This window comes from Haemaphysalis longicornis, unplaced genomic scaffold, assembly GCF_048455015.1.
Source record: "Haemaphysalis longicornis isolate Haplotype H1 unplaced genomic scaffold, Haemaphysalis longicornis Haplotype H1 scaffold_1, whole genome shotgun sequence".
In the NCBI taxonomy this organism is placed as follows: Eukaryota; Metazoa; Arthropoda; class Arachnida; order Ixodida; family Ixodidae; genus Haemaphysalis; species Haemaphysalis longicornis.
Genome location: NW_027526203.1, coordinates 261845616 through 261872001, shown reverse-complemented (window position 1 = coordinate 261872001; position 26386 = coordinate 261845616). Strand labels below are relative to the sequence as shown.

The following is a 26386-nucleotide window of genomic DNA, read 5'->3' as shown; positions in this document are numbered from 1 at the left end:
CTTCTGCCACAAAATCGAGATTACGCTGCTCCAAAAACTGCTCCCAAATCTGATTCAGCTGTCTCACCCCTGCAAGGTTTATTTAGCAACAATTAGCCCCTGTGCACTAAAAATGCATCAGTTTCTTTTAGTCCTTGCAATTGCACCTTTTAGATCTCCAGAGCAATGCGGTGATGAATAGCGAATAGCACCACGATTGCACGAACGAGGCGGCAGGAGCTAAGACCCTGTAACTTCTTCGGCCACTTGAATCGAGACTGAATGACTAGAACAAGAACTACGATGTGGCATTCGTTGTGCTAACCCGGCTCACTACTAACGAGTGCAGGCTTTCGAGGCCAACGAGGATAAAAAAAATGACACAGCCGGAACTGGAAAAAGCTGATGCTTCTGGCAATGGGTCCCACAAGAAGTTTCATTTTCGGTTCCGTTTACACGGTGACATGGAAATGATAGTTCCGATTACAGAGTGTTTTTTTACATTATCTGAACACAAAACCAACCAACTTACCGGCTACTGTTCCGTTTAAGCGGCAATTCCATTTAAGCAATTTCCGTTTATCGAGATTCTACTGTAGTTCGTATTGATGAGCTTTCACTGTAGCTTTGTCTGTGTTAGGCCAACAAGTTCTCATTCAAAAACTTACAAATCCCATACAGTTATCTGTCGACTTCTTATGCAGTCCTTATACCACAAATGCATAAATATTAGACCAATACATATGTCTATCTGATTTTTAGATAACGAAGAGAAAAAAAAAATGAGCCATTCCACTCTTTGATGGTGGATGACCAGCGAAGTTGTATAAAATACACATCGCACACATGGTTAGAGAATGTACACGTGTTTATTTGATTTTTCTCACCATATGGTAATGGTAGTGACTGTGTCTGTGTGATTGCTGGATGAAACTTAAGAGGACTTGAGTTTTACCTTAGCACACAAACATGGGGCTGTCTGTTTCCCTCGTGTGGAAGCCCATAGGTAGACGGGAGTTCCACAACCATTGCAACTTCACTGTGAGCTACTTAATTATATATAAAAAGTAAATGAAACTTGCCCTAATGATAAAGTCATCATACCGGCTAATTGCCACATACTTTGTTTCGGGATAGTTTTTATAAATCAAAGTTACAGCTGTTTTCTGTAACCATACTCCTCCCGTAGATGCCCATGTATTCGCAGCAGACGTAAATTGCCTAATGTTTAAAACTTGTGTGTGAAGTAATTAGGACAAGTAATGAAATTCAGAGTAATTCAGAGAAATTCAGAGACTCGTAATGAAAGTTGGCTTTGCTGCAAGGCATTTGTGCTCGCGCAGAACAAAAATGCACGAAACCCTATACATTAACAGCTTTGCTGTAAAAAGCAGAGACAGCACTTAAAATAAGCGAGAGTGGGAAATCAGGCACAGGGTGTGTGCGGGCTGATATGCCAACAGCGAATCGCTCCCTCCCGCTTTGTCTCAAATCTATGATGAATGTTAGCACCACTGTCCTGAGAGGGATCTTCAGTGTACACTCTGCCGTTATAGGTACCGTATTTACCCGATTCTAACGCGCCCCCGATTCTAACGCGCACCCGATTTTCCTGGCAAAAAAACCGAAAAAACTTGCACCTCCGATTGTAACGCGCACAGGACTTTGTGACCCAGTCAAACGAATGCGAGAGAAATGGGCGATTTATTTCCCGAAGTAATCTCACTCATCTCACTCCTCGTCGCTCTCCGCTGACCACAACATCTCGGCCTCAGTGCCTTCAAGTGCGTTCGCGATGCCACACTTCTGAATGAACTTTCAACCATGGTCTATGGGACCGTGGCCCACGCCTCGCACGCCCATCCCGAGAGCTTCTCCAGAGGTGCACGCTTCAGCCGACCGCTCGTTTTGAACGCGTGGGAGCCGCTGCTGCCATTGCTGTTATCAAGCGCGCAAGTGGAACGATTTGGCGATTTGTGTGAACTCCGGAGAAAAGCCTAGGCGCCTAGGCTTGCTGCGTCCGAAAAATCGTTGCTAAAAGCTTTGGGTGGGACGAAATCTTTGGGTGGGACGAAAAGCTTTGGGTGGGACGAAATGGCGATGGGTGGGACGAAATCTCTGCTGTTTCGGCAGTTTCGGCTTTGTATCCGATTTTAACGCGCATGCGATTTTTCGGCCTATTTTTTCTGAAAAAAAGTGCGCGTTAGAATCGGGTAAATACGGTAATACCAGAGTCCTTCAATGCCTTTCTGGTCATGAAACTTCGCCGTCACGCTATGGGAGAGCTTCGTACGCTGCCCAGGGAGGCCGCGCCGCGGCGCTGGTGTTGATGAGAGGGCAGCGGGGGGCGTGGTCAGAGCGCGTTTGGCAGGGAACGGACCACGGAGTAAGATAAAACAGATACTCGCCGCCTTATCAGCAGTGCACTTTCGCTTTACGTGTCGTGGGCCGCTCAAATAGACTTGTCATTTTGTGAGTGGCGAAAAAATTTCGTGCGAACGGGCATGCTGCTACTGCGTTCCTGCCTGCCGGTTTGGCTACAGAGCAGCGGCGGCCGCCCGATGACCTCCGATCTGCGGTGGCGCCCCTCGTGGTAGCCTTTGTCCCTGTACGAAACTTGGCCGGGAGTTTCATGACCAGAGAAGCATTGAAGGACTCTGGTAATACTAAGCACAGTACTACAAACCAGCCCTGTTTTTGTTTGAGCTGTGCATGAGCGAATGACTAGTGAAGCTACAGTGGGGCACTTCTTTTTTGTCTGTCCAGGTGAACTTCAGCAAGCGGCGCAAGAACCGCATGCGCAACGACAGCGCAGCTGCCATTGCTGCCACCCGCAGCTACCAGCACCAACAGTGCTACCTGTCACCCTTCCACACACTGCCATCGGCGCACACAGACACTGATTCGCTGGTCGACAACGAGGCCGTGGTGGTGTACGACGAGCGCACGGCCGTCTGAGGTTGCAGGGGCCACCGGTCTGGGACGCAAGCAGGGACCAACATTCCAGGGCTTGGGCAGCAGACCCTTGTGTCTCGACCTTCCAAGTTTCTGACAAAGCGCCTTGACGCTTTGGGCTCTTCTAGCCTTGCCACACGTGGCAGCAGCTCTCAGATCATTGGGGAAGCTATTTTCAATCGCCTGCATTGTTCCTACTAGGTTTCAGTGGCTTTTGTCCATAATTTGTGGGCTTTGTTGGTCGTAAGCAGCTTCACTTTTGAAAGGAGAAATGTGAGATTAGACAGCCTCGCCAGCTAGGGATTAACAAGGTGAGGGGTGTCGACAAGAATGTATTTGGATTGCGCTTCCTTGCTGTTTTTACACTCTTGTTAATGTTACGATTAGGTCCCTACAGGCGTCAGGTCTCTATAAAGAGATAAGTAGGGGAAAGCAGAGCCTTACTTATTTTGGAAGCTGATTCAGGGATAAGACAAAAGAGGAAGTCATCGAGCTATTGCTGTGCACTTGGCTTGGCTGTTGGTTAATCACGAACAAGTGATAAAAAAAAAAGTGCACTTTTTACTTGAAGCATACCAAAGCTTAAACTTCAGTGGTAAACCGGCAGGTTTTTTAGGTTATGTGGTACTGCAGTTGTGCAAGAGAGAATGCTCATTCGGTGCACATCTATTGAACGTTGTTTCGTTGGAAAATTGTTTGCTTCATTGTTGACCTCATTTTCTGACATGGCTAGAAGAGCTTGGAGGATTTGAATCTACTGAAACCCAGTTGTGGCCTATGCTGTCTACTCTAAATACCCTCTATTTTCTAGCCACCTTGTCCGACTAAGCCTCACGAGACACAAGAGTCATATTTTTGGGTTCCCATGTTCTGAACGACTTCTTTGCGACTTGTCCTGTTAGGCAAAGTCTTTACATGGAGCAGCTTATTGTCACAGTCAACTAAAAGCTATCAAAGTTGGCAAACAGCTTCGGCAGCGTGTGCTTGGCCCATGCCTCTGTGAGAAAAGAGGCACGGCATATAGCATGCCTGTGGGCCCTACTCGAACTTTGTACTTCTGTCGCACGAAGTTGCTGAGTGCAGCATTTGCTTTAGAAGGGAGGACAAAGTGTAGTTTAGTCTTCACGGGCTTCCTCATCATTCCAGCAGCGTTAACCCCTTAACCGTTTTGGATGAGCCTACTTTCTACTGTATCAGTTCCAGTGAAGCTCATTCACTTTCTGCAAATCACCGGTCCAATGTTTTGGGCTACTGGGACTCGTCGAAGCTTGGATGCTTGATATTGCTGTCGGGCATGAACTTTACGAAAACCCAGTGAAGGGTGGAGTTGAGCTCGTGAGCAAATGGTTAAGGGGTTAATGCCTAGGGGGCATACCTGTGCTGCTGCGCTATCACAATATCTGAGCATCGGTGTTCAGGGTAGACGTGGAGCCCTTCGCATTTGTACGAATCATCAGCTACGTGACGGAAACGCAGAGCCACATTTGGCTCGCGCAAGCTTTTTGGAGCTGCGCATGCCCAGGTATGCCCTGTCCTCGCGGGCCAGAGAATCTCGGTGGAGGGGAGACACCGTGGCACCACACTAGGGACCGTCAGGGTTAACATGCCTTTCACCCGGAAATTAACTTACGCACACCAGAAAAGGGGTGCCTTTTAGGAAGTGCATTTCAGCCAACGCAGCGAGGCAGGCTAGGTCGGCGTTACAGCAGGCACCTGCCTCATGCGTGCTGGCACTCAGTTTTCTGTCTTGCACTGAAACAATCGTCTGCGCCCCTAGACAAGCACTTGCAGTATATAATAGCGTGTGCATATTGCATGGTGTTGGTGGCTGAATATGCAATGTCCTTCGGCTTCTTTAGGCGTGTGCAATACTTGTCGTTTGCTGTTGGCTGGGGTTACCACTGTGTGAACAGGGCCGTGATTGTGCAATGTTGGGAAGCAAACTTGTGTGCCGGGGACAGAGCGTCTTCGAGATTGAAATCTTGCAGTTGGAATGCCGTAATGAGGTGAAACATATGTATGATACAAGTGCATCATATCCACCAGTATGTGCGTTGCTGTATACGTATAGTGCATGTTTGTGTGTCGTGCAAGCACGAGTTTAGTCGAAAAAGAACGTAGCGGTCACAAAATTTCAATGATGTTTAAGGTAGCCATTTCGCTTGGCATGTGTTGCAAAGAATAGCTCAGAGTTTTGTATGGACAATGTCATCAATCCTTTCTTTTGCAAGTGTGGGGTGGTGCATAAGGTCACAAGCAGTGTTTATTTCTAAGATGTATAACGTGCGCAAAGGATTGGCATTTGTACAGTTGAGGCCAAAAGCTGTTTTTGCCCAAAATTATTGTCGCTGCTTCTTTGTATACATGCCTGTGTGTGCATTGTCTGCACACGCATGCCTGTGATATACTGGCAAATGCCACAGAGCGTGCCACGTGATGTGTGCAGTGTCAGATTCGATTTGTTCTCCTTTATGTGTGCAGATTTTTGTTAAAATGTTTTTACTCAAGTCTTTTTTTTTTCTCGTTCTCACAATAGATATTTTAAGGCGCTTGCCTGCAGTACTTAACTGGTATTGCTCACAACGTAAATGAACCAGTCTGTAGTTTTTCATTTTTATTTCATTGTTTGTTAGCCACTAAAACCTTGCTGACATGGAACATGTTAGTTGGCATTGTTGTGTTTTTCTACCTTTACAAAATGTACTTACAAGCCCCTCTCGCTCAATGTGCCGAAGGTGGCCACTGTTGCCTCTGTTAACATCTTTTTTGTTATGCTTTTTCAAGTGTTTACTGTTGTATCATAAGTACATTTTGAGTTTTTTTCTCTCTCTCTTCTGCGACGTTAGCGGCTAGTCAAGCAATTTGCGCAGTCAAGTTTGCAGACCACCTGTGTTGCATGCAGCGTATTTTCTCCTAAAAACCCTAGTCAGCCTTATAGACTAAAGGGCAATTAAAATTAGGACATTAATTATGCTTTGCAGTTGCTGGGGCAGAGCCCAGTGTTATTGCTTTACTTGTTAAAGTGTCTTTTGTTGCTGTTTTTTACCCTTATACAGTAATGCGTATCTTGGAAGAAAAATGGGGGTCACTACGGAATGGTTTAGTATTCTCATGACTCCCGGGCATTCAGAGATTCTGCTCAAACAATTCCGACTAACCGCAAGAACCACAAGGGGCGGAAGAAAGTGCGGAGGGTAGTAGTCCTGTTACTTTCTCGTGAAAAATCTTGTTCTTCTAAACACTGCAGCATTGTGTGTTGTGCAAGGTGTGGCACGGTGTGTTCCTTATATCTGTGGCCTAATTCCTCCTGCCATGCTGATGCACCAGTGATGTAACCCTAATTGCATGTTTTCAAGTGCGTGATTTCATGGCTGCAAGCTTATCGTTGCAAAGCCCTCATGCCATTGCATGTCGACAGGCTACAGTTGGGGCTTTTTCAGTACAGAAATGTTCCCTGCACATGGAAACATGTCACATGTTTCCTTAGTGCGGAGAAAGCCGTCCACAAATTTTCGCTAAATGCTGCTGTGGCTTCTTATGAACAACCGTGCAATATTAACGATAGCATGTACTGGGCTTTCTTCTGCATCTTGCCGCACATAAATCGCGAGCAACATTTTTATTTGCAGTGAACGTGTCATGAACTGACATTTGTGTTTATGTTTGATAGAGTTTGTTTATCCTTATTGGGCGCATATTTTTGGGGCATGCGTCTGAATATCAGCCCTTTGTTTGCAGTGTATTTGATAGCTGTGTACTGACCACCCTTTTTAGCAGTTCGCAGAGTCGTCAGAGCGTCGTGTCAAAGTAAGCAGAGTGTGAAGGGCGGTTCTGAGAACAGAAATGTATGTGATGCTGTTTTGCTGCACCCTGCACGAGTAATCTAATGTTTGTGGTCCTTTAATATCGAAGCAATGCGTGATGTAGCGTGCTCTTCAAGTTGGCCTGTGGTATGCTGTGGTATTTTTGGTGACTTGAAAATATATTTCTCTGCTTGTGGTTTCCAATCAAATCTCACTAATACCACACCAGGGGCAATGGTTTGTTTGTAACAATGGCTTTTGGTTTGAATCACATAATTAAAACCTTGCCATAGAGACTTCGGCACGATGGCCTAAATCCTTGTTACGTCGACACACCATATTGTGATGGTGAGCAGCATTCAAAATCGAGATTTCTTGCGCGATACTGCTAAGATGTGGGCCCCAGGATTTGCATTAGTACAAACAAGTACTTTTAAATGCTCAGTTTTAGTACCATGATACCGTTTTTTTTAGTGACTAATAAAAAATTATGCTTGTACTTTACATTTATTTTTTATTAATGTATAACATTCTGACTTATCTTGGCTGGAAACTTCTGTGGCAGGCGTTGAACACTGTTATGATCTGCAACTAATCACTTCCTTTTTTTTTTAATAAGTCACCCAGATGAACACGAATTGCAGGAATACTTCCATAGAAGTATTATGACAAGCTTTCATCTGTGGTTAGTAACTGAGCCTAATTCAGCTTGCTGAGCCTAACACAGCTTGCTGTCCAGGTTTACAATGTAGTGACCTAGTTTGCAGTTTTGTTTTTGCACTGGTCACTAGCATGTACGTCATTTTTACTTATTCTGTGGGCGGTGTCTTGTACAATCAAAGTGAAATGATGCAAGCATCTCAAGTATACACCAGGAGAACAAAAGGTTGAGTTGTTATCGCCCAGTTATGGTGTTAACACAAGAGCAGGCAAACATTCAAGCTGTTCTCTTTCTTTATCTTCCTTCCTCCCTCCCAACTGCACCAGAAGAAAATTGCAGGCCTTTACACATTTCTGCACAACATGGCTGTGCAATGGCAGGTTAACACATTTATTCTGAATTTGTCCCACAGTTTCAGCCTGCGTTCATCAGGGGTGAAGTACAGACCCTTGATGAAGGCACTTCCACTGCCGAAACTGTTCACTGATTAGAAGTAAATGTGTTAACTGTAGAGTTGTATATTTTTTACCTACAAGTTCCTTCTGGCCCATTGCACAGCTCCCTCATCATTGACTATAACATTCACGTGCACACACAGACACATTGATACATGGGCGTGCATGCGCACACACAAAATATAACCCCTACATAGGCACTGCGATCTTAAATGCCTAGGGAGATTTTTACTCTGTATTTTTGTGCACACAGAAGCTGCGTACGATCCAGTGAGGGGTAAAGTAGAACATGCCAGTAGTTTAACAGTAAAGGGAATGCGCAAGAAATCCTCAGCATAGCGCTCATCGATGGTCTCAACATAAAAATATGTGTACCCTCGATTTCTTTTTTCTTCTATGCTGGTAACCGTCTTGAGTTTTGTTTTGTTGTCTTTATTTCTGAGTAGGTTTACGCAATTATTAGCTTGCAATAACAGGTTTCTGGTTCATGGCTGTGTGGGTGTGCAATGGAGTTGTGTGTCTGTGAGCTCCAGCAGAACAAGAGAATAGACGGAGTGCCGTAGTCCGTGTTATTTATATGCTGATGCATATCCGTTGCTGGAAATGGTTATACCAATGAAAGAAAAAAAAAAAGAAAAAGACTACAATTATCCGAAATTAAAGTTACTGCTCTTCAATTAGGTGTGTGAAGCATTAACGGGCTACCGAAAATGGCATGACCTGACTTATTGGTGTGGTTGGTCATGTAAAACTGCTTTCATGCTTGCACATCAATTTCTCTAGTTGTCGGACCATAGCAGCACATGCACACTGATTAGGTAAAAGCTGGCCTATGTGCATGCAAGGCTGCTAGTTTGTCACCATTTATACGTATTTTAAACTCTGAGGGAGCCACCTTCATGTCTTGCAGCCTAGTATGTGTCATCCAAATTAGGCTTCGAAGATCAGCATGTTGACCTTGCATGTCTGAAGCAGCAGGAGAGCGCTTTTGCGTGCGCATCGCTTGTGTAGTGTTGTATGTGTCTAAGCAGCTGTGAACCTTTTTGAAGGTATCGTAATATCCGGCCATAAATGTATTGTTGCAACCGGTGCATAGAAGGGAAGCTTTTGATCCATTACTACTTGTGCTTTGTTTGGCGAGAGCTTATTTTCAAACTGCCAATGACAGTTAAGTGTGTGTTGAAAAAAAGGGGGTGAGAGATCCTTCCCTGTACTGTGGGGACAGGTGTGTGCGCCCTCCTGAAGCTCTCCTGTTTGTGCTTTCGGGTGGATTTGCAGTTCCTTTCCTGCGTTTCGGCTCAGCCAGATGCAAGGTTGGCCCTGTCCTCCTTCCAGACCACGCTATTGCACAAGTAGTACTAACTGAGAGCAGGCGTGTGTGTGTGTTCTCTTGTGTTCATTCTTTTGCACTAAACATTACATCACCAAGTTGGTACCGCCCATGCAAACATTGCATATTGGAGCAGCCACCAGTGTGCATCCTGCTGCTGATTCGAGTGCGCTAGAACTGGTTTCAGGCTACCCCAGCTGCATGTCACTGAGGCGAGGTAGCAAAATTTTATGGAGCTTCAAAAGGGTTTACATCCTATGTTTGACATGCGTCTAAGGACATCACGTAGTCAAAATCAGTGGGGTGCCTCGAGAGCTGAGATGTCATGTCGGCACGTTACGCCCAAAATGTGCCTGCCTCGGCACGGGTGAAACTGAGAAATTGGTATGCACTGATGCTCTGTTCGCAGTGAAGGTCAGTACGGATAGAAAGCGGCACCACTACGGTTACAGCCCATCTCAGCCACCGTCACAGACAATGTTGCACTTCCGTGCAATTGTCATTGTGTGTAGTGCTTCGCGTGCCAAACTATGCAATCTCTGATGCCCATCTTGCTTTCCTGCCTTCATCAAAACGCAGTCATTCTGGCAAGGCAAAAAATTTTACTTTGTGACTAGCAGCAGGAGTAACGCTTAAAATCATGGCACTCTGGGGAAAGGCACGTTTCCTTCTCTTAGATAAATGCAGCTTGGTGAGTACTGTTTAAGAGTATTGCTTGGTGACAAAAACCAAGTGGAGGGAAGGGAGGGGGGGAGTGCATACATGTTTGACGTTTCCTTGCACATGTGTTTAGAACCCCTTTGCAGTGTCATTGCAGTGGTAAATGAAAGTGACTTAGGATGTGTCCTGTGTAACGTATTGGCAATATGGCTGTGCTGTTTTAAAACTGAAGAGCTTGCTCTCCAATCAGCTTTCAACAGAAACAGATGTCCTCCTTTCTTATACAGTGTAAAATTTTCTGTGGACATTCTATTCGGTGTAAAGCACATCTTACTGATGTAAAACTGATGCCTCAACAGATCGGCATGGGTAGAAAGTGGCACCACTTTGGTTACAGTCCACCTCAGCCACTGTGTCACACAGCACATTGTGCTGCGCTGCAATTGTCATTGTGTGTAGGGCTTCGTGCGCAAACCTGTGGATCGGCTCAGATTGATAAACATTAAGGATCTTGTGCCACGCAAATGGAAGCTTTTTTTTTTGCACGCATGTGTGTGCCAATAATGTGCGAAACAGTGGTGTTTAATAAAAAGCCCATTTGAGTATTTTGGCTTCTCGAGTGCGTTATTGGACACTAAATGAAGCAGCGCAAATATAATTGCTTGAGTATGTAGAGTGTTGTATATCGACTGATTATATCTCGAGGTAAACTCGTGAACTCGGATGGGAACTTGAAAATTAAGCTTTTACCATTACATATTTATTCTCTCGGTATTTGTTTTGTAAAAGTTTTATATACTGTCCCCTGCAACTATTTCCTCACTTTTCAAACCATTTAGTTTTCCTTACTACCTACTTTTAACAGTGGAGCAGCTGTTGCTGGCCGTGATGTGTATGGTATGCGGCGTCATTGGAAAACCCTGGGTCATAGTTACTGCCCCCGTTTACTGTTCACGTGCTTTACAAGGAGCGCCCGGCATCGGCCAGGCTTGCCCGTGGCACTCGCAAAAAAATACCAAGAAAACAGTTCACATGCGTTCGCGCCTCAAGGGGGAGCACAAGACAGCTCGGGCAGTGCTGCCTGTATAATCCTTGCCTAACGTGTGAGCGAAAAATGGCCAAACAGCCACTCTCCTGTTGCCTTCTCTGACCCTTTCCTGGAGCGTAGCCTTCCTACGTGCTTTCATGTTCGCCAGCCAGCGCCGCTTCTCGGAAACTATGCGAAATAGTTGACAGTTTTTCTAGTGTTCCCCAGGTGGCGCTCCCACGCCTTCGAGGCTAAGGTCCCTTCGACGCAAGCTGACAGACACAGGCTGTAGAAGTGGGTGCAGTGTTCGCGACTCGCGAGCAGTGACGTAAGGCGGGACGTCCACCGGCGTGCGCCCCATACCGGATGAGTGCCTGAACTAAGCGTCCCTACCGCTCCCATTGGAAAGCGGGCGACGCGTTAGGCAATATTTATACAGGCGGTGTTGACTTGGGCTACACACGCCCAGTTCACGAAGCCGGTTGTCATCGGTTCTAGCACGTGCTGATGCGTTCCACTTTGGGAGAAATGTGAAAAGCCTGCAGGCAAAACGATCCGGGCCTGCCAGTCATGTATGAGGAAGACTGCGATATAGATGGATATGACGATGACTACTACTACCCCAGTGAAAAGCGACGACAGATCAGTACTTACATAGAAAGAAATCCTCCAGCTTTGCGTGACTTAGGGCAAGCTTCGCCATTTTTTTTTAGGGGGGGGGGCATTTGCTAGTTTTTAGGGGTTTTTGAAGTCATCGCCTGCTTGGCCAACCCAGATATCCTAATTTTTCACACCGTTTAGTGTTTTCTACTACCCATATTTCATTTTGATGACTGTAGAAGTTATGAAATCATCTCCTGACTTGGCCAATACCCTTGAATGGTTACCATTTCTTTTTATAGCACCACCACATAGTACTGGATCTGTGACACTGCGTTCTCACATAGGTACAAGCCCAGCACTTTTTTTTCATTATTGCGATAGTACACCCGATGGCATACAGACTGCATTGCATTACAGGTATAAGTATAGTGTACCCGATGGCATACAGACTGCATTACAGGTATAAGTTAGGCTTCCGTTTCACGAAGAAACGCAAGGGAGCGGTGGGGGGTCCCCATATCCACCGATGGAGGTCAATTGGTCTGCCAGGGTGGAGGCCTGTGCCTTGAAGGTGTCGTGTTCTGGCCGCTTCCAATGAAGGTTTCTGGTGTTGCTGAACGTGAATTAAACAGTGATAGGCTACGCACCATACCCCAACCGACCTAAAAGCTACCAATTAACCCTTATTAATGAAAACAACACAGAGAATTCATGGCAAAAAGCTCTGTTACAATTTAAAAAAATTAATCTGCTGGACCCACTGGGGCCCAAAACCTGGCTGTTGCCGTCTGAACCCAGAACACTACCTCGAAGCCACAGCGGCTGAATGGCGGGTCCCTTTTACCATTATAACTTTGCTGTACTCAACAAAATTATAATTGGATTACCAGCTCGCTTGTACCCACACGTTATTAAACCCTTTTAGCAGTTGCTGAAGGGAATAGCGAGTCTTCAAAGCGAACCAGTAGATGGCGCTAGGAGTGTACAGGAAGTGTCTGGCTTGTACCTACAAGGGAACGAAAGCTCGCTTCCTAATCACGGTCTTCAGGTAGTATATTGTTTATTCCCCTCAACAACGCAAGACACTACCATTATTGACTCCCCGTTACTATGACGCATTCCCTGTGAGGTCTGAATTTACACAAGTCGTCTTCTGCCCGCTCCAGCACTTTGCTTCATGGACCCAACCTCAATGGTGTTATGGGCACGTCATGAGATGCCAAGTACCTTCGAAGCTGCTGCTTTCGAAGCACACGGTGACACGGTGCTATGCCCCAGAGAAGTAACCCAGCACCCAAGAAAACGAGGCTGATAACGGGTTATGATTTTTTTATTGTCTTTTGGACTCTTGTATTTCATTTTTATCCGTGCATTGTTTGGGGAATTGCTGGAATTTAGAAATGCAAGTCAACCAAGGAACATCATAATAATCGTCGCCATCACCATCATTATTAATTGGGTCTTCAATAGCCACAAACATAGTTAGTGTTAGTACTCTACAAAAGCCATTGATGAAATGGAGTAGCAACAGTAGCGATGGGATGACGTATATATGTTGCCCACATTTATGCAAGCAGAATAGTAAGCTTCGTTACTAATCAACCACGCTTCACCACAGTGTACAATTTACACTGATTCGTCGGCAGCTGTTCGAGAGCTTCGTAAAACTCTCACGTCAAACGAACTTCTTCTAGAAATCCAGGACATAATGGACACTTATCCGTGTCGTGTGCGCGTGTCATGGCGCCAACGGAATAGCCACCCCGCAATGCAGGCTGCAGATGCCGGAACACACCCCGTGCGTGTGCACTATCCAGCTCCTCTTGCACCTTCGTCAAACGGTGTTCGCCTTGCCAGTGCAAAAGAACGTCTACGGCGCACCGCGCGCGCTCTCATACCCCCGTGCGGTACAGATCTCCCTGGCGGGTTGTCTCGCCAAGATGAGGTCCTGCTTAGACGTCTTCGCCTGGGAGTCGCCCTCACGCCAGCTGTGACGAGGTCCTGGCCTCCTCAATACCATGCCCCGTTCAACTCCACCTGCCCCTTTTGCCCCGCTCCAGTTGACCAGGCTACAGCAGAGCACCTGGTGTGGAGTTGCCCTGCTCTGCGAAGCCTACGCGCTGTGCACATCGCCACCTGCGGCCCGCGCCCCGGACGTCCGCCAGACTTCATGGCGTGGATACAAGGACCACATCATGGCCCCCTGCTCCGATTCCTTCGGGAATCCGGCGTGTATCTATACATTTAGTTTCCCCTTATGCTGATTAGCAAACTTCCGCAATAAAAAAAAAAAAGAATAGTAAGCTTTAATCAGCAGCATCTCTGTTGCAAAAATTAAGAAAAAATAAACACGACGCGCCAACATGCACGTGCAAATGCTGTTCCGTCTCGGGCTTTGGATGCTGCATGCCACGCTGTTTTCGTCAACTCTACAATCCTCCTACGTGGGCACCGCAGCGCTCGGCAGCAATTTCGCGACGTCGCACGATTCCTGACCCCTCCCCACCGGAAAGTAAGTGCCGCCGGGAATTCTGCCGCAAATTTGAGAGGTTTTGGCATCGTGCATATCTAAGGAACCGGCGCGGATTGCTGGGACGCCCAGCGCTAGCCTGCCAAACTGGATGTACGGGTCATGAGCTCCTTTCGTTGCTGCAGCTAAGGGTTCATTTTCGCAGCAGGGGAAAAAAAAAGTCGAATCTGGTTGGCTGAGCGTGTTCATAACAACCGGTATTGGGACGTTTTATCCGAAAATTAGTCATTTAAGAGGTGGACGGGGATAATCGCGGTTGGGGTGGTTGTTGGCCGTTCGTGCCCAGCCAGTCTCGCGCTTCGAAGCGCATGCGTTGTCAGCGTGTGGCCTGCTGTAAGTAGACGCAGTCTCGTGCACATGTCCCCGTTCCCTGTGGCTTAGGCACTGCGCTGCTCGCGCATCCTCACCCGCCGTCGTGGATCTTGTAGGCTTCGCCCGGCGCCGAAAGAGTAGGTGGAGTAGGCTCTCTTTCCGCTGCCTTTCTGTCTGAACGCGCTTCTTGAGAGCGGATTCACAAGGTGTCGTCAGTGTCATAACGTTATTGAAACAAAAACGGAAAAGGAAACGCTATTTTGCCGGGAACGTGAACGAAACCGAAACTTTATTTTTCTCACGAATTTTTCTCGGCGGGTCACGAAAAGCCATGGCTTCCGGTTTCTTCACGCCAGCTCCACCCCATAGGGACCGGGCGGCCGTTGTATGGCACCACCGTCGCTTCAGCGAACAGCGCCGCCAGTGGCGAACCGCTCGTCAGTGGAATGCCGGTGGCTGTCAGCGCAGCGTTATTGTGCATGGCTTTCTGTCGTTTTTCTGCGGTGCGCCTTGTAAATCGTACATAAACACAAGGACCTTTTTTCAAATCGGTAAATCTTGAGCACGGATGTGACCTTTACGAGGCTTGCCATGTGTGGGATGTACGCCCATACTGAGTATTTACAAATAGCAGACGATGCTCAATGCGCCAAGATGGAAGTCAAGCTGGAAGTGAAAGTCCATTCCTTCATGCAATTTTTTCATGCCTGCATGCACTTTCGCGTATCAAGGAGTATATTTCAGCTAAATGCTCCCACAAAGCCGCTGTGTGCAACCGATCCAGGAATGCTGCGGCGCTGGCCTTTGGCAGTTGATGACTAAATGGCGTCGTAAACAAGCGAAAGACAAATTTGGGGGAGGCCATCTAAGATTTACCTCAAAAAAGAAATTGTGATGGACTACGGTTCTGTAACTTCATTAACCACGGCTGAAACGTGTTTAATTTCACAGAAATGATCTCACTGCAGTCATCGGGGATCGTTTACTTAATAAATATCGCATGATAGTAGAACGTCATTGCTCGTCGTGGAGAAGCATTGCTTTACATAAATTGCAATGGTTGCTGGCTAGTTGGTTAATAGTTTTTCAAAAACCAATTCCTGCGTGGTTGAAGGACGCGAGACAGGAGGGTGCCCGAAACCTGTACTCAGTTTCACAACTGAATGCTGCGGTCGGTTTACAAGCTGCCACCTAAGCTTGAAAAAGCATGCACTGTTACCTGCTTATATGATCTGCTTATATGATATGAACAACGATGATCTGTTGCAAAGCTTTCTCGTGTGGGTTTCCTTGGTTGCCTTCTGGATTTAAACTTTTACTAGTTGAGCTTCGAATTTGACCAGCACGCAGTTTGGTCTTTTGATCGCAGCGTCCTTGACTTGACCTTCCCATTCGATTTCGCACGGAGAAGGCTTTGCGTTCAACCATCCTAATCATTATACGGAGGGATAGATGATTTTGCTGTTTAATTTTGAACTTCCATGCACCCTTCTCCAAATTTAATCTAAATTTTTCCAGCGTGTCGGAAATGCGTCTGTGTGCTGGAGGACTCGGGCTGTTGCACGCATATTTGAGGCAACTAATCCCGCGTTTTTGGTGTCTTCACAAAGCATTACACGATTTTTTATATACTCTGTAAATTATACTTAAGCATTAAAAAACACTGTCTGACGTTAACACTGTCACATGTTTTAAATATCGGTGCCAGCTTTTATTCCACGCAGGTGATAAAATGGGAAGAGGAGGAGGGATGGTTTGTAGCTTGGGCTGTTGGGTGGGTGAATAAATTTGGCTCTTGATAAAATGACCACCACAAACGTGGGATTTCCACTTCGGCTTTCAGGCTCCCATGCTGTCACAGTGTCGCTCACAAAAACCGAAGGCACAAAGCTCACGGTTACAGAAAGAATTTGCAAACTACCGCAGCATTTCTACGGCTACACGGTAATCCATCTCGTACGCAATTGCCTTTCTCTTCAAAGCACACGTATCGAGGTATCCGAGCGCTAAGGCTTTGAAACCGTGGGCGTTGAAACCAGTGCAGATATAAAGTGGCAGAAATGAATGCTAATATTCCTACTAGTTTTATTCCTACTCAGATCACGCGGAGCTATGCGCAGAGCGCTGCAAAAAGCGCTTATGTCAGTGTAGCCCGTTTCCAAACTTAGAAGCGTCAAATAAGTTTATGTAGCCGTTAGTGCATTTAAGAAGAATTAAATACTAATATTAGTAGTTTTATTTGTACTCAGACGGGGTGGAGCCAAGCGTAGACAGCTGCAAAAAGTGCTCATGCCATTGTAGCCGATACCCAACTTTAGAAGCGTCCGACAAGTTTACGCAGCCGTTGTTGCATCTAAGAACCCAACACATCTGTCAAGACTTTGTTTCGCCCCACATATCCGCACACAACACCACCAAAACATTTAAATCACCGAAGCAAACGCGGAAAAATCAACGGGAGGCTGCGTAGTCCAATGCCCCGGCTCATTCCACTAACGAAGGGAGCGCCGAGTGGTGGCGCCACCCGTCCAGGTGCCCGGTCCCTATTGGCGGTGAGATGTTTGAGTGGCGCCCCCTGGCTCTGACGTCAGCTTAGGGACTCGCGCCGCTGTCGTCTGCTACACTTGCGCCGCTGCTACACTCGCTCCGCTGTTGTCCGCTTGTGAGAGGCAGCAACGCCTAAGCGAAAAATCACCATCTTTGATTTTCTAGGGCATTAAAAAGCATATTTCCAGTAATTCAATTATTTTTCCAGCTTCTGACAACTCTTAATAACTATAAGCTGTGTACTGCACAAGTTTGCAACGAACGAGGAGAGAGAGACCAACTTTATTCAGAGCATCGGTCGATAATCGTGCGTAACTCGTCCTTTCTAGCTTATTTGCGAGGTTCAGTGCTCGGACCTCCTCGATAAGTATGCAAAATGCGTAGGCTCCCCTAAAGTATTTTCGAGATGCTCTTATGAAGACCCAACAGTGTAATGCTACGCACCAAGCAGCGCGTCCTTACACGCGCATCGCAAAGCTGGAAACAAAGCGGTTGTCTTCTATTTCTTTTGTTGTTGTTGACTTGTATCAGGTGAATGTTTTTTGTGTGTCCGACGCATTAATTTTTCTGCACCGCCACACACGTCTTATTAGGAGGTTTGGGGATGTTTGAGAAGCGCACGTAGTTCGTGTGGATATTTTCTTCAGGCTGTAAGGCATACATTCCCTTCTTCACACATTGGCTTTCGTTATGTCCGCGTACAAGAATGGGCATGTCCGCAGCGTGCGTTGTTTATTCACATGCAAATGCAATGAGAAGGTTTGTGGTACGCCACCGCGAAACGGCGCAGACGACGTTGTCCAGAGTACTTGAAGGCGACTTTTCCGCCCCGAATTGCTATTGTAACTAACGAACTGAATCTCAACCCAAACAGTTATGACATGATTACAGTGTTGAAGGCTTGATAAACTCGCTAAAAACGCAAGAAACAGTGTACGTGCCGGTTTTCAGTATTATGAAGAATCATGACTGATGAATATCTTCAAGCAACTATTTGTGGTTTTCCAACCCCTTCAGGCGTAAAGAACAAATCCTGGCCTACTCGGGATGATCTACCACGAACTGAGGAAAATATCTCTTACTTTCTGTCTTTAGAATGAGGAACCTGCCCACTAACCAGCTCGGTTTTACTGCTAAAGTTTTCTCCTCCTCCTCCTCGTCCTCGTACTCTTGAGTGCAGTGTTACTATAACGCATATCTGAATATTGGGAAGGCATGGCTGTCGGAAATGTACCGAAATGTCCCTCAAGGTCTGAAGAAACATACCGTTACTGTATTTTACCGTGCATGTTACCCGTTTTGTTCAATAAGCCTCCATACTTGTTAGAAGCCTGCACCGGCACGCGCCTACACAAACCGTGGGTTATTTGGAACTCAACCTACGTTTTCTCTGCGCCCCACAGTACATGTCGGCACATTGTCATGCTATGACAACGTAAAGTGATGTGATACAATACTTTCGAGCGTTCGGCAAGGTGGCAAAAACTGTTTTACCTTACATACGATTACCAGGAATCTTAGTGCCTTCTGCCAAAGCCGAGAGCCTCGAAGGCCTGGAATTTGTTTTGGTCTTGCATTGTCGCTGTTGTCGGTTTTTAGACTCTTGATGTTCCCTTTGTTCGAAAGATTTCTGAATGCAAAAGCTAACGCCTGGCTCCAACTCTCCGCACAGGACCGGCTTCGCAGGAATGGGGCCACGCCGGCAATGTTTCTTCCGAAGCGGTGTCGAAAACTTTCTGTAAATCACGACTTGAGCTAGTGTATGCGATTTTAGGTATTTTATTAGGATAAAAAGTTGCGCACACGCGAAGGCAGGTGCGGTCGAACATCAAACGTCAACGGAGCGCAAAGAAACAGCAGGTAGAGCGAGCCCGAGTGAAGCAGACGACAAATGGGAGAATCCCTAAGCCGACGTCACGAAGACGCCCTTCGCAGCGCCGCCCGTGGTCGCGCTCACCGCCCCATGACGTTCTCACCTAAGAGTGCATACCATGGGTTGTTTCTTCCATGTCATGGTGCATACACTTACAACATATCCAGTTAGGTGTTTCTGAATGGGTCTTTGTTTTTCGAACTGGTTTTTGTAATGTGATGTTTGATTGGAATTTTTAACTGGTGGTTAGGCCAAACGTTGGTTAGGCCGACGAACGTGTGCAGCCATGTGTGCAGCAATACCTCGCCGAGCGATGACGTCATCGCACATCGCACGCGCCGGTACCGGTTCACCGCAGGCAGCCTTTCCTCGCCGCGCCGTACCGCGCCGCGCTGCTACTCGAGAACGGATGCGACGACTTCGTTCCAATCCCGAATATCGCGCCGTTGAAGCGGCGGCGAAACGTCAGCGAGTTGCAGAAGATCCGGAGTTATGAGCTCGCCTACATTGTACATACTTTAATGACCGAGTGTTCATTGCTCTTTGGGGGGCTAACGACGACACCACACAGAAAACGTGACCGAGTCTCCAAGCATAACCACGCATAAACTTAGCCGAGCCAATAATAAGCTAGTTGGGGCCGCCAGCTTCGCTGCATGCCCCTAGTCTTCGCGCCACTAGTGCGAAGCTGACCCAATGTTTTTAAATGTAATGAAAATATTTTTAGGGGCAACTGTAACGCGCTTGCCACGCGCGAGCTGCGCCCAGCAAGCGCCCTCGCTCTTTGTTAACGCATTCGCAGGTTGTTTTAACCTGGGCACCCGCCGTTTGGTTTTGTTATATTCTCAAGCTGCACCTAAATGTATCCATGCACTGTATTCGAACTTTTAAACAATTTCTTGGGCGGCTACCGACAAGTACCGCGATTAAAGGTCTGTCAGTGAATGTTTTATCCCTCTGTGTCAGTCCCTGTTTGTTTTCGAGCGTTTTTACGTTTCTAAAAGTGTGAAAACGATCCTGAAACTCCCGCTGACGTTTATCCGCTCCTCAGATGATAAGATCCTCCTCTTCATCCCATGCTTGTCTGTATCTTGCCCCCACATGCACTTATCCATTGCTGCATCCCTTAAATTCAAGTATTGCTGGGTCGCCACACACTTTAGATTTTATTGCCGATCTGGAGGCCTTCTTCGCTAGACTTTCTTTTAGCTTTCTACGCAACGGTTCTCCTTTTGCTATAACCTGCATGATGCTGCCGTACCTTCTCGCCTGTACAGTCAAACCTGGATGTAACGAACCTCTATGTAGCGAATTCCTGATTCAACGAAGTTTTTCGATTCCCCATTGCCAGCCCCATTGAAGACCATGTGTTTGCCACATCTATGTAACGAAGGCATGACTACGGATAACCTTGATGTAACGAATTCGCTACGCTGATGAGCCATTGTTTTTTGCACTTTTTCTGGAAAACAGGCTGGAGAAATGCACTAATTCAGCGAACTTTGCCCGCACCGCAAACTACGGTGCGTTTCCAGTGTGAGTGTGGTGTCGGTTAGGTGCTAGGCCCGCCTGTCTCCGCTGCTTTCTGAGGTATAGTTCGTCGGTGATAAGTCCTGCTGTCAGAAAACGAAAAATTTTGTCTTTTCAAGACAAGCTCGCAAATTCAGGTGTCGTCTCCGCCGGAAACGTTGTCGTCCGGTATGCAGTAACTGGCCAGCTAGCACCCTCACAACAATTTTGAGTGCGGCAAAAAGCATAGTTCGCGAAAAGGCGCCATTTCAGCATACGTTTGGTCCCTGAAACTGGTTAAGGCACCGAAGAGTGTCAAAAGGCAAAATTGATACTTAAGTTACGTCTGTGAAGGGAACTTGATTCCTTTGAGTGTCGTGTACTGATTAACTTCGTGGGAAAGCAGAAGGCACAAAGCACGCATTCTTTCACTGCGAAATAAATCCTTAAAGGGAGCGTTCACCATACATGATGTCTAGCATTTTGATTTTAATTCGAAACCTGCATGTAACGAAAACCCGCGTGTAACGGAAAATTGCGAATTTTTATCAACTTCGTTACATCCAGGTTGAACTGTATTGCCATGTGTTGCTGCGAGCGTTTTGCACCCAATGCACTTTCCCTACCGATCTCTGTGGGTTCCTCCATGCGGGGCGTATATCAAAGCGTGGCCTCGCCCCACAAGTTTGATACCTGCAATGATCTCCCCCAGTACTCTAAACGTCTACCTCAGCAGTACTGCTTAATTCATACCCAAGATTTCTCATATATGTTCCTCGTGTGTTTCCCGACATTACAGAACTGCGCAACAACAACAAGAGCGAATGAGAGCCCTTAATTCTCGCCTCCTGCCTTATTTATGTTGTAGCGTCGTCATCATCACCACTGCAGCGTCCATCACCATCGTCGCCTGCGCCTGCAGGGGTTTATCCAGAATTTCGATTTTTTTTTTTTGGGGGGGGGGGGGGGTGTAAATTCCTGGGCAGTGTGCTCGTGGTTGTGTAAGCTTTTTGCGGGGGTGTCGAAATCCTTCTGGGGGGTATTGGGGTGTGTGTATAAATCCCTGGCCTGCGCTCCACCATCATCATTATCCACCGCGCTGGACTTGGAAGAAGCCGAGCCATGCGCAAAGAATATATTAGGCACCCGTTGCGGCAAGATGCCTGGTGCCCTCTCTTTCTTGCCTGGAATGCACTCTTCAAGATATGGCCTTGAAATTGTTTCGGTGTTTTAGCGAGGTTGGAATTATTTTTGATTCGTAAAGCGGTGCTTAGCCATGTCAGTCAATGCAGAAAATAGGTATGCTCCTGAAAAGTTGGGAAGGGGCAACTTGTGCCCCTGTGTAACTTGAATCTGATACCGCACAGCGCCAGCCAAGCTCGTAAAGGAAAGCATATTCATGACTAATGCCCAGCCGAAGGAGGAACGTCCGTCCAATTTAATAAAAGGAAGCTTTAAATAATCGTTTTTGTTTTTTTATTATAACTGGTGAACAAATCAGTGCGATTTGTTCACCAGTACTAAAACTGATTTTTTAGTTACACTAAACTGATTTTTTAGTTACGCAGTGTTCGTCCAGATAAGCACAGGCTGGTGCAGCTCTAATTTATTTAGTTTTCCCGGGCCTTTAACCTGCAGTCTTCAAACATTTAAGCTTAACAACAATTTTTAAGACAAGACGACGAGAATCGGGTGGCTGTCCTTCAAAGCGGGGTCGGGATCGTCCGTCAGCACCCTGCGACGATTCACAATTCAAGATCGCTTGCTATCTTGAAGAAAAAAACTCCACTCGCAATAACAAACCTGTGGTTGTGTCTCTAGGTCTACAGCATGGTATCCTGCGACGGCGCCTGCGGGAGGACGCGAGTTCCTGGTGGCCCGACGCCCCGACCTGTGTCCCATGGGGAAAGGCGAGAAACGTCAGCCAGCGGAAGATGGACTACACGGCGTCCTGCCCCATTGCTGCCTGGACTGCCTCTGTGGAACGAGTCCCTCTGCGTGGTCGATATGGCACTGCGGGCGCCTGCGGGAGGACGCGAGTGCCTGGTGGCCCGACGCCCGGACCTGTGTCCCTTGGGGAAAGGCGAGAAACGTCAGCCAGCGGAAGATGGACTACACGGCGTCCTCCCCCTTGCTGCCTGGGCTGCCTCTGTGGAACGAGTTCCTCTGCGTGGTCAAGATGGCACTGCGGGCGCCTGCGGGAGGACGCGAGTGCCTGGTGGCCCGACGCTCCGACCTGTGTCCCATGGGGAAAGGCGAGAAACGTCAGCCAGCGGAAGATGGACTACACGGCGTCCTCCCCCTTGCTGCCTGGACTGCCTCTGTGGAACGAGTTCCTCTGCGTGGTCAAGATGGCACTGCGGGCGCCTGCGGGAGGACGCGAGTGCCTGGTGGCCCGACGCTCCGACCTGTGTCCCATCCTTAGCGTGGTCCCTTCCTTAGCGTGGTCCCTTCCTTAGCGTGGTGTGTCCCTTCCTTAGCGTGGTCGGGATGGCACTGCGGGAGATCAACCCACGCCGATCGGGACTCCGAAGGCGTCCAAACCACGGTCGTCCCGTCTCGTTCTACAGGCAGTGGAAACGTGCTTGCGTCCTCTTGCGCTTGTCCGTCACGGAGCACAGCTGCATCGAGTCCTTGTAAATGCAGTCCCTCTTTTGGACTGATATGCGTGCACGTGCTCCTCGTGTTCTCTGGATGACTGCGCATCCAGAGGCCTCATTGGGAGCCTGTGAGGCGCACGGTCATCGCACCGGACACACGAAAGTGGCTATACGTTACCATCGTGGTCCTGTGCGCACGGGTGATGAACGATGTGTAGCGACGTATTTTTCGCTGCCTTTGCGTATACATGCTGCATTGTTCAATAAAAAGAACTTAGTTGTGCGTGAGCTTTATCGCCGCGCCTCTCGCCGTTGGGGCGCTTTCTGTCCTTGTATACGGCGCCTAACAGCTGCAATCAAGGTCCATTGTCTGCTGCTTTCGTAGCAGCCCCTCGCTGCTGTCATGGCGTTCCCGCCATCTCTTCGCCACCATTTCCATCTTTTTCACCGATCGCCTGTGGGGATATGTGCCTTCCCGTGTCAGTTGCTGAGATTGGAGTGGGGATTCGCACCATATCATAGTTCTGCGTTTTTTCTGTGCTTATTTTTTGGTGTTTTTTTTTTCATTAGAATCAGTGTTTTTCTGTGCCTGGACCAAATAGGCGTTTTTCTGAACTTGTGCTGTATTGAAACAACGCGCATCTGCGAGAAAGTAATTTGGTATTACAGAAAATATAAACTCACCTCGCAGGGTTTCTGAAATACAAACCGAACCACATTATACGAAAAGTGCACCAAGAAGCTTGACCGTGCAACTTTTTTTGGGAGCGGGTAAAATAATTTGAACGCACTGGGAAAAGGAGTAGCATGCATACTGTGAAGGATTTGTCAGCAATGGGAGAGAGCGCCCTGTGCCTATAGGGAACGCAAGCCAGAGAATGCGCGTTTCATTCTCGCTTGACATGGAGGTGGCAAAAATCAAGCAACACAAACGCTGACGCCTCCGAGTTCACACACCTCAAGTCCAGCCCACCTCCTCCGCAACCCTATAGAGTACCATTAAGAAGTTCTTCATGAACACCTGTAGACTGCCCTGCAGAGACCAACCAAAAATGTTGCTACCCAAAGAACGTCCCCGAGCGCTACTGCCACCACCTCACCGCAGTTTACCGAACCACAGTATATTAATGCATAAATGGCACCAAATAAACCTCGGCGAAAAATCACTTGGTATAATTTTTTCTCAGCAATCAGTTTCAGTATCTTTCAGTAAACAGTGTGAATTGCCGACAAACTGCAGTCAGATCTCGAGTACCGCAAGGGTCAGTTCAATAGCATCAATAGCAACCATCCAAGACCGTTAATCATTCGAGTGAGAGCTAACACGTATGGGCAGAAGCCATATTACTGTATTGATTGTATATCACTGAACAACTGCATATTGTATTTTAGATAACACTAATCCCCTTTGTGATACATCCCGATCCTGATGGTGTATACCAATAAACGAAACCACTGAATGATTGTATGAGCGGCACTACTCTTATCATGGTCTGTGTGCCGGCACGGGATGCGGCCCAGTCCCGCTGCTTTTCTCGGCCGTGAAACAAAAAAGAGCCGCTGCAGCGTGGTTCCTGGCCTGCTTTTCCTTCCGGTCAGATGCACATCACACGGTTTTCATTGTGCCGGTCTCCAAAGTGCAGCGCCTGAAACGAAACGCGGCCTTCCCCTCGTGTTTCGGCCAAGCCCTTTTTATTTGTTCGCTGTTCGGATTCTTTTCTAACGCGAGGCGGGTCTGTGACGCGGCCACGGGTTTGCCCGCAGTTTGTCTTCGCGCAGTGCATGGTGGTCGGCGGCTGGTGTGCGCAAATCTCTACCCCCCGCTGTGCGGCGTCCGTGTTCCTAGTGGCCCGGTTAGATTCCGTCGCTCACGTTCTCCGCGCTGGCCGGCTGATGGCGTGCGTCCCGGATCGTTTTCCTACCGGCCTGCTTAAGTGGGCGGTGAAGTGGGTGTGCGTGTGCCTATACCACCAAGCTATGGAGCGCGCCGTATGGCCACTGCCGCCCAGCGCCCTTTGGTGGTTTCCTGCTGAATGGCGCCTTTCGCTCGGGCCGCCCATCGCGATAGCGGCTTGCGTTCTATCGCATTTTGTTGTTTCAGTCATTTCTTTTTTGATAGGTGATTGCATAACGGTGGGCGTTCACGAAGCCGCAGGCGCCACTTAGTCGCTACGGTGACTTAACCACACAGCCCAGAGGACTTGAGAGTAATTAAGGTCTGTCCGCACTTTCAGGAAAGTTTGTTCTTTTCTTTACACTAAAAGGCGCGGGTTTATTCGGTAACGCATGAAAAGAGCCATTGGGGCGCTTCATCCTACGAGGTGATTTTGTTTGATTGTCCGTCTTTCGCATGCATAACGAAAATGGTAAGAGCTGCGCTCATTTTAAACACGTGTGCCGCATTTAACCCGAAGAACTTTGCGCAGGTGGTAATAATTAGTCATGGGAGTTGATGGTCCCCAAAGACAAGTTCTATCCATTTTAAGAACTAAAAAGTGGGCACTAGGAGGTGGCTTAAGCTTAACGACGTTCCAGGCAATTTCAAACTTATTTATTGAGTGTCAAGCAGCACGTACGCCGTTCGTCCTCAAAGCGTAATGGAAGGTTAATGTATGGAAAATCCCGCGAAAGCGTTGGCCAATATACAAGCAACATCAAACTCACTGTACGTCAAGCTTCGGGTACCTGCTAACGTCGTTAGATCTCAGACGGTATCAGAAGGCGTGATGTGGGAAAAATTCCTCTAAAGCGTTACCCAGTACGCATGCGGGCCTGTGCTTCTTACTCTTGTGGGTATGTCACACAGGCGGGGTATTTGTTCGCTTACGAACGCCAAGCAACTCGACAACTAGAGGCTAACAACGTGAATGTAAAAAAAAAAAGAAAACGCCGTGTGAAGCGTCCTCATTGCTACTGCTGAGTTCTCACCAAATCATCGGGAAGTTAAGAAAAAAAAAAGAAAACCACTGTTTTGGCGCTCTTTGCCCCAGTTGGCCTTGCGCCATTAACATCCAACCATCATCATGGGAAGTTAAGAAATGCGGAAGTCCTGCTGTTGATCCTACGATGCTGAAACTTCGCTGAGCCTTTCTACTTATCAAGACGCTGTTGTCTGAGCACTTCAGATGCGAGGTTCGAACGTGAGTCGAGTAGACAGGATATTTGCTGATCGTTCGTATCTTGTCGCGGGTTCGCCTCTCCAAAATGCAGCTTTCCTGTGAAACATGGTCCAATCTTTTCTCGAGATAAACAAGAGGGTGTGTATGTGTAAGGGAGAGCAAGATAGCGTGCGCCCGCCCGCATGCGTGCGTACGTGCGTGTGTGGGAACGACAGGGAGAGAGATGAAACGAACCTTCACGAAACCAAGGAAGGCAAAGGGGAAGTAGTTTTTTTGCATTTTGTGTGAGCGTAGGTACATTGGAATGTTATTAAAGAGGGAAACGGTGACAAAAACGGCGGTGCCCTAAGTGGTCTCCGAAGTCAAACTTCGGATAACACGACCGATGCTCTTTCAACTGAGCTGCAGGGACGTACGGTCGTA

The 26386-nt window shown here is 47.5% G+C and overlaps 2 protein-coding genes across 3 annotated transcripts in view; both read left to right on the top strand.

Moving 5' to 3' along the window:
* LOC144145078 (uncharacterized) overlaps positions 1 to 10448 on the top strand; it is a 36721-nt gene extending 26273 nt beyond the window's left edge. The window contains exon 8 of the mRNA XM_077676574.1: positions 2746 to 10448. Coding sequence (XP_077532700.1) covers positions 2746 to 2937 — 192 coding nt within the window. The 3' untranslated portion in view covers positions 2938 to 10448. The remainder of the gene's footprint in view (positions 1 to 2745) is intronic.
* Positions 10449 to 13772: 3324 nt separating this feature from the next.
* LOC144145059 (uncharacterized) lies at positions 13773 to 24282 on the top strand. Of its 2 annotated transcripts, none has more exons than XM_077676563.1 (2): positions 13773 to 13985; positions 22066 to 24282. In XM_077676563.1, exon 2 carries the CDS (start codon positions 22145 to 22147, stop codon positions 22667 to 22669), a length of 525 nt encoding a protein of 174 aa, XP_077532689.1. In that variant the 5' UTR covers positions 13773 to 13985; positions 22066 to 22144; the 3' UTR covers positions 22670 to 24282. The 2 variants fall into 2 exon arrangements, with proteins under 2 accessions (XP_077532689.1, XP_077532691.1); XM_077676565.1 differs by lacking the exon at positions 13773 to 13985 and adding an exon at positions 13999 to 14452.
* The last annotated feature ends 2104 nt before the right edge of the window (positions 24283 to 26386 follow it).

Bases quoted from the DNA above. Each gene is read 5' to 3' on its own strand.
- LOC144145059 (XM_077676563.1), top strand. From the start codon at position 22,145: ATGGGGAAAGGCGAGAAACGTCAGCCAGCGGAAGATGGACTACACGGC.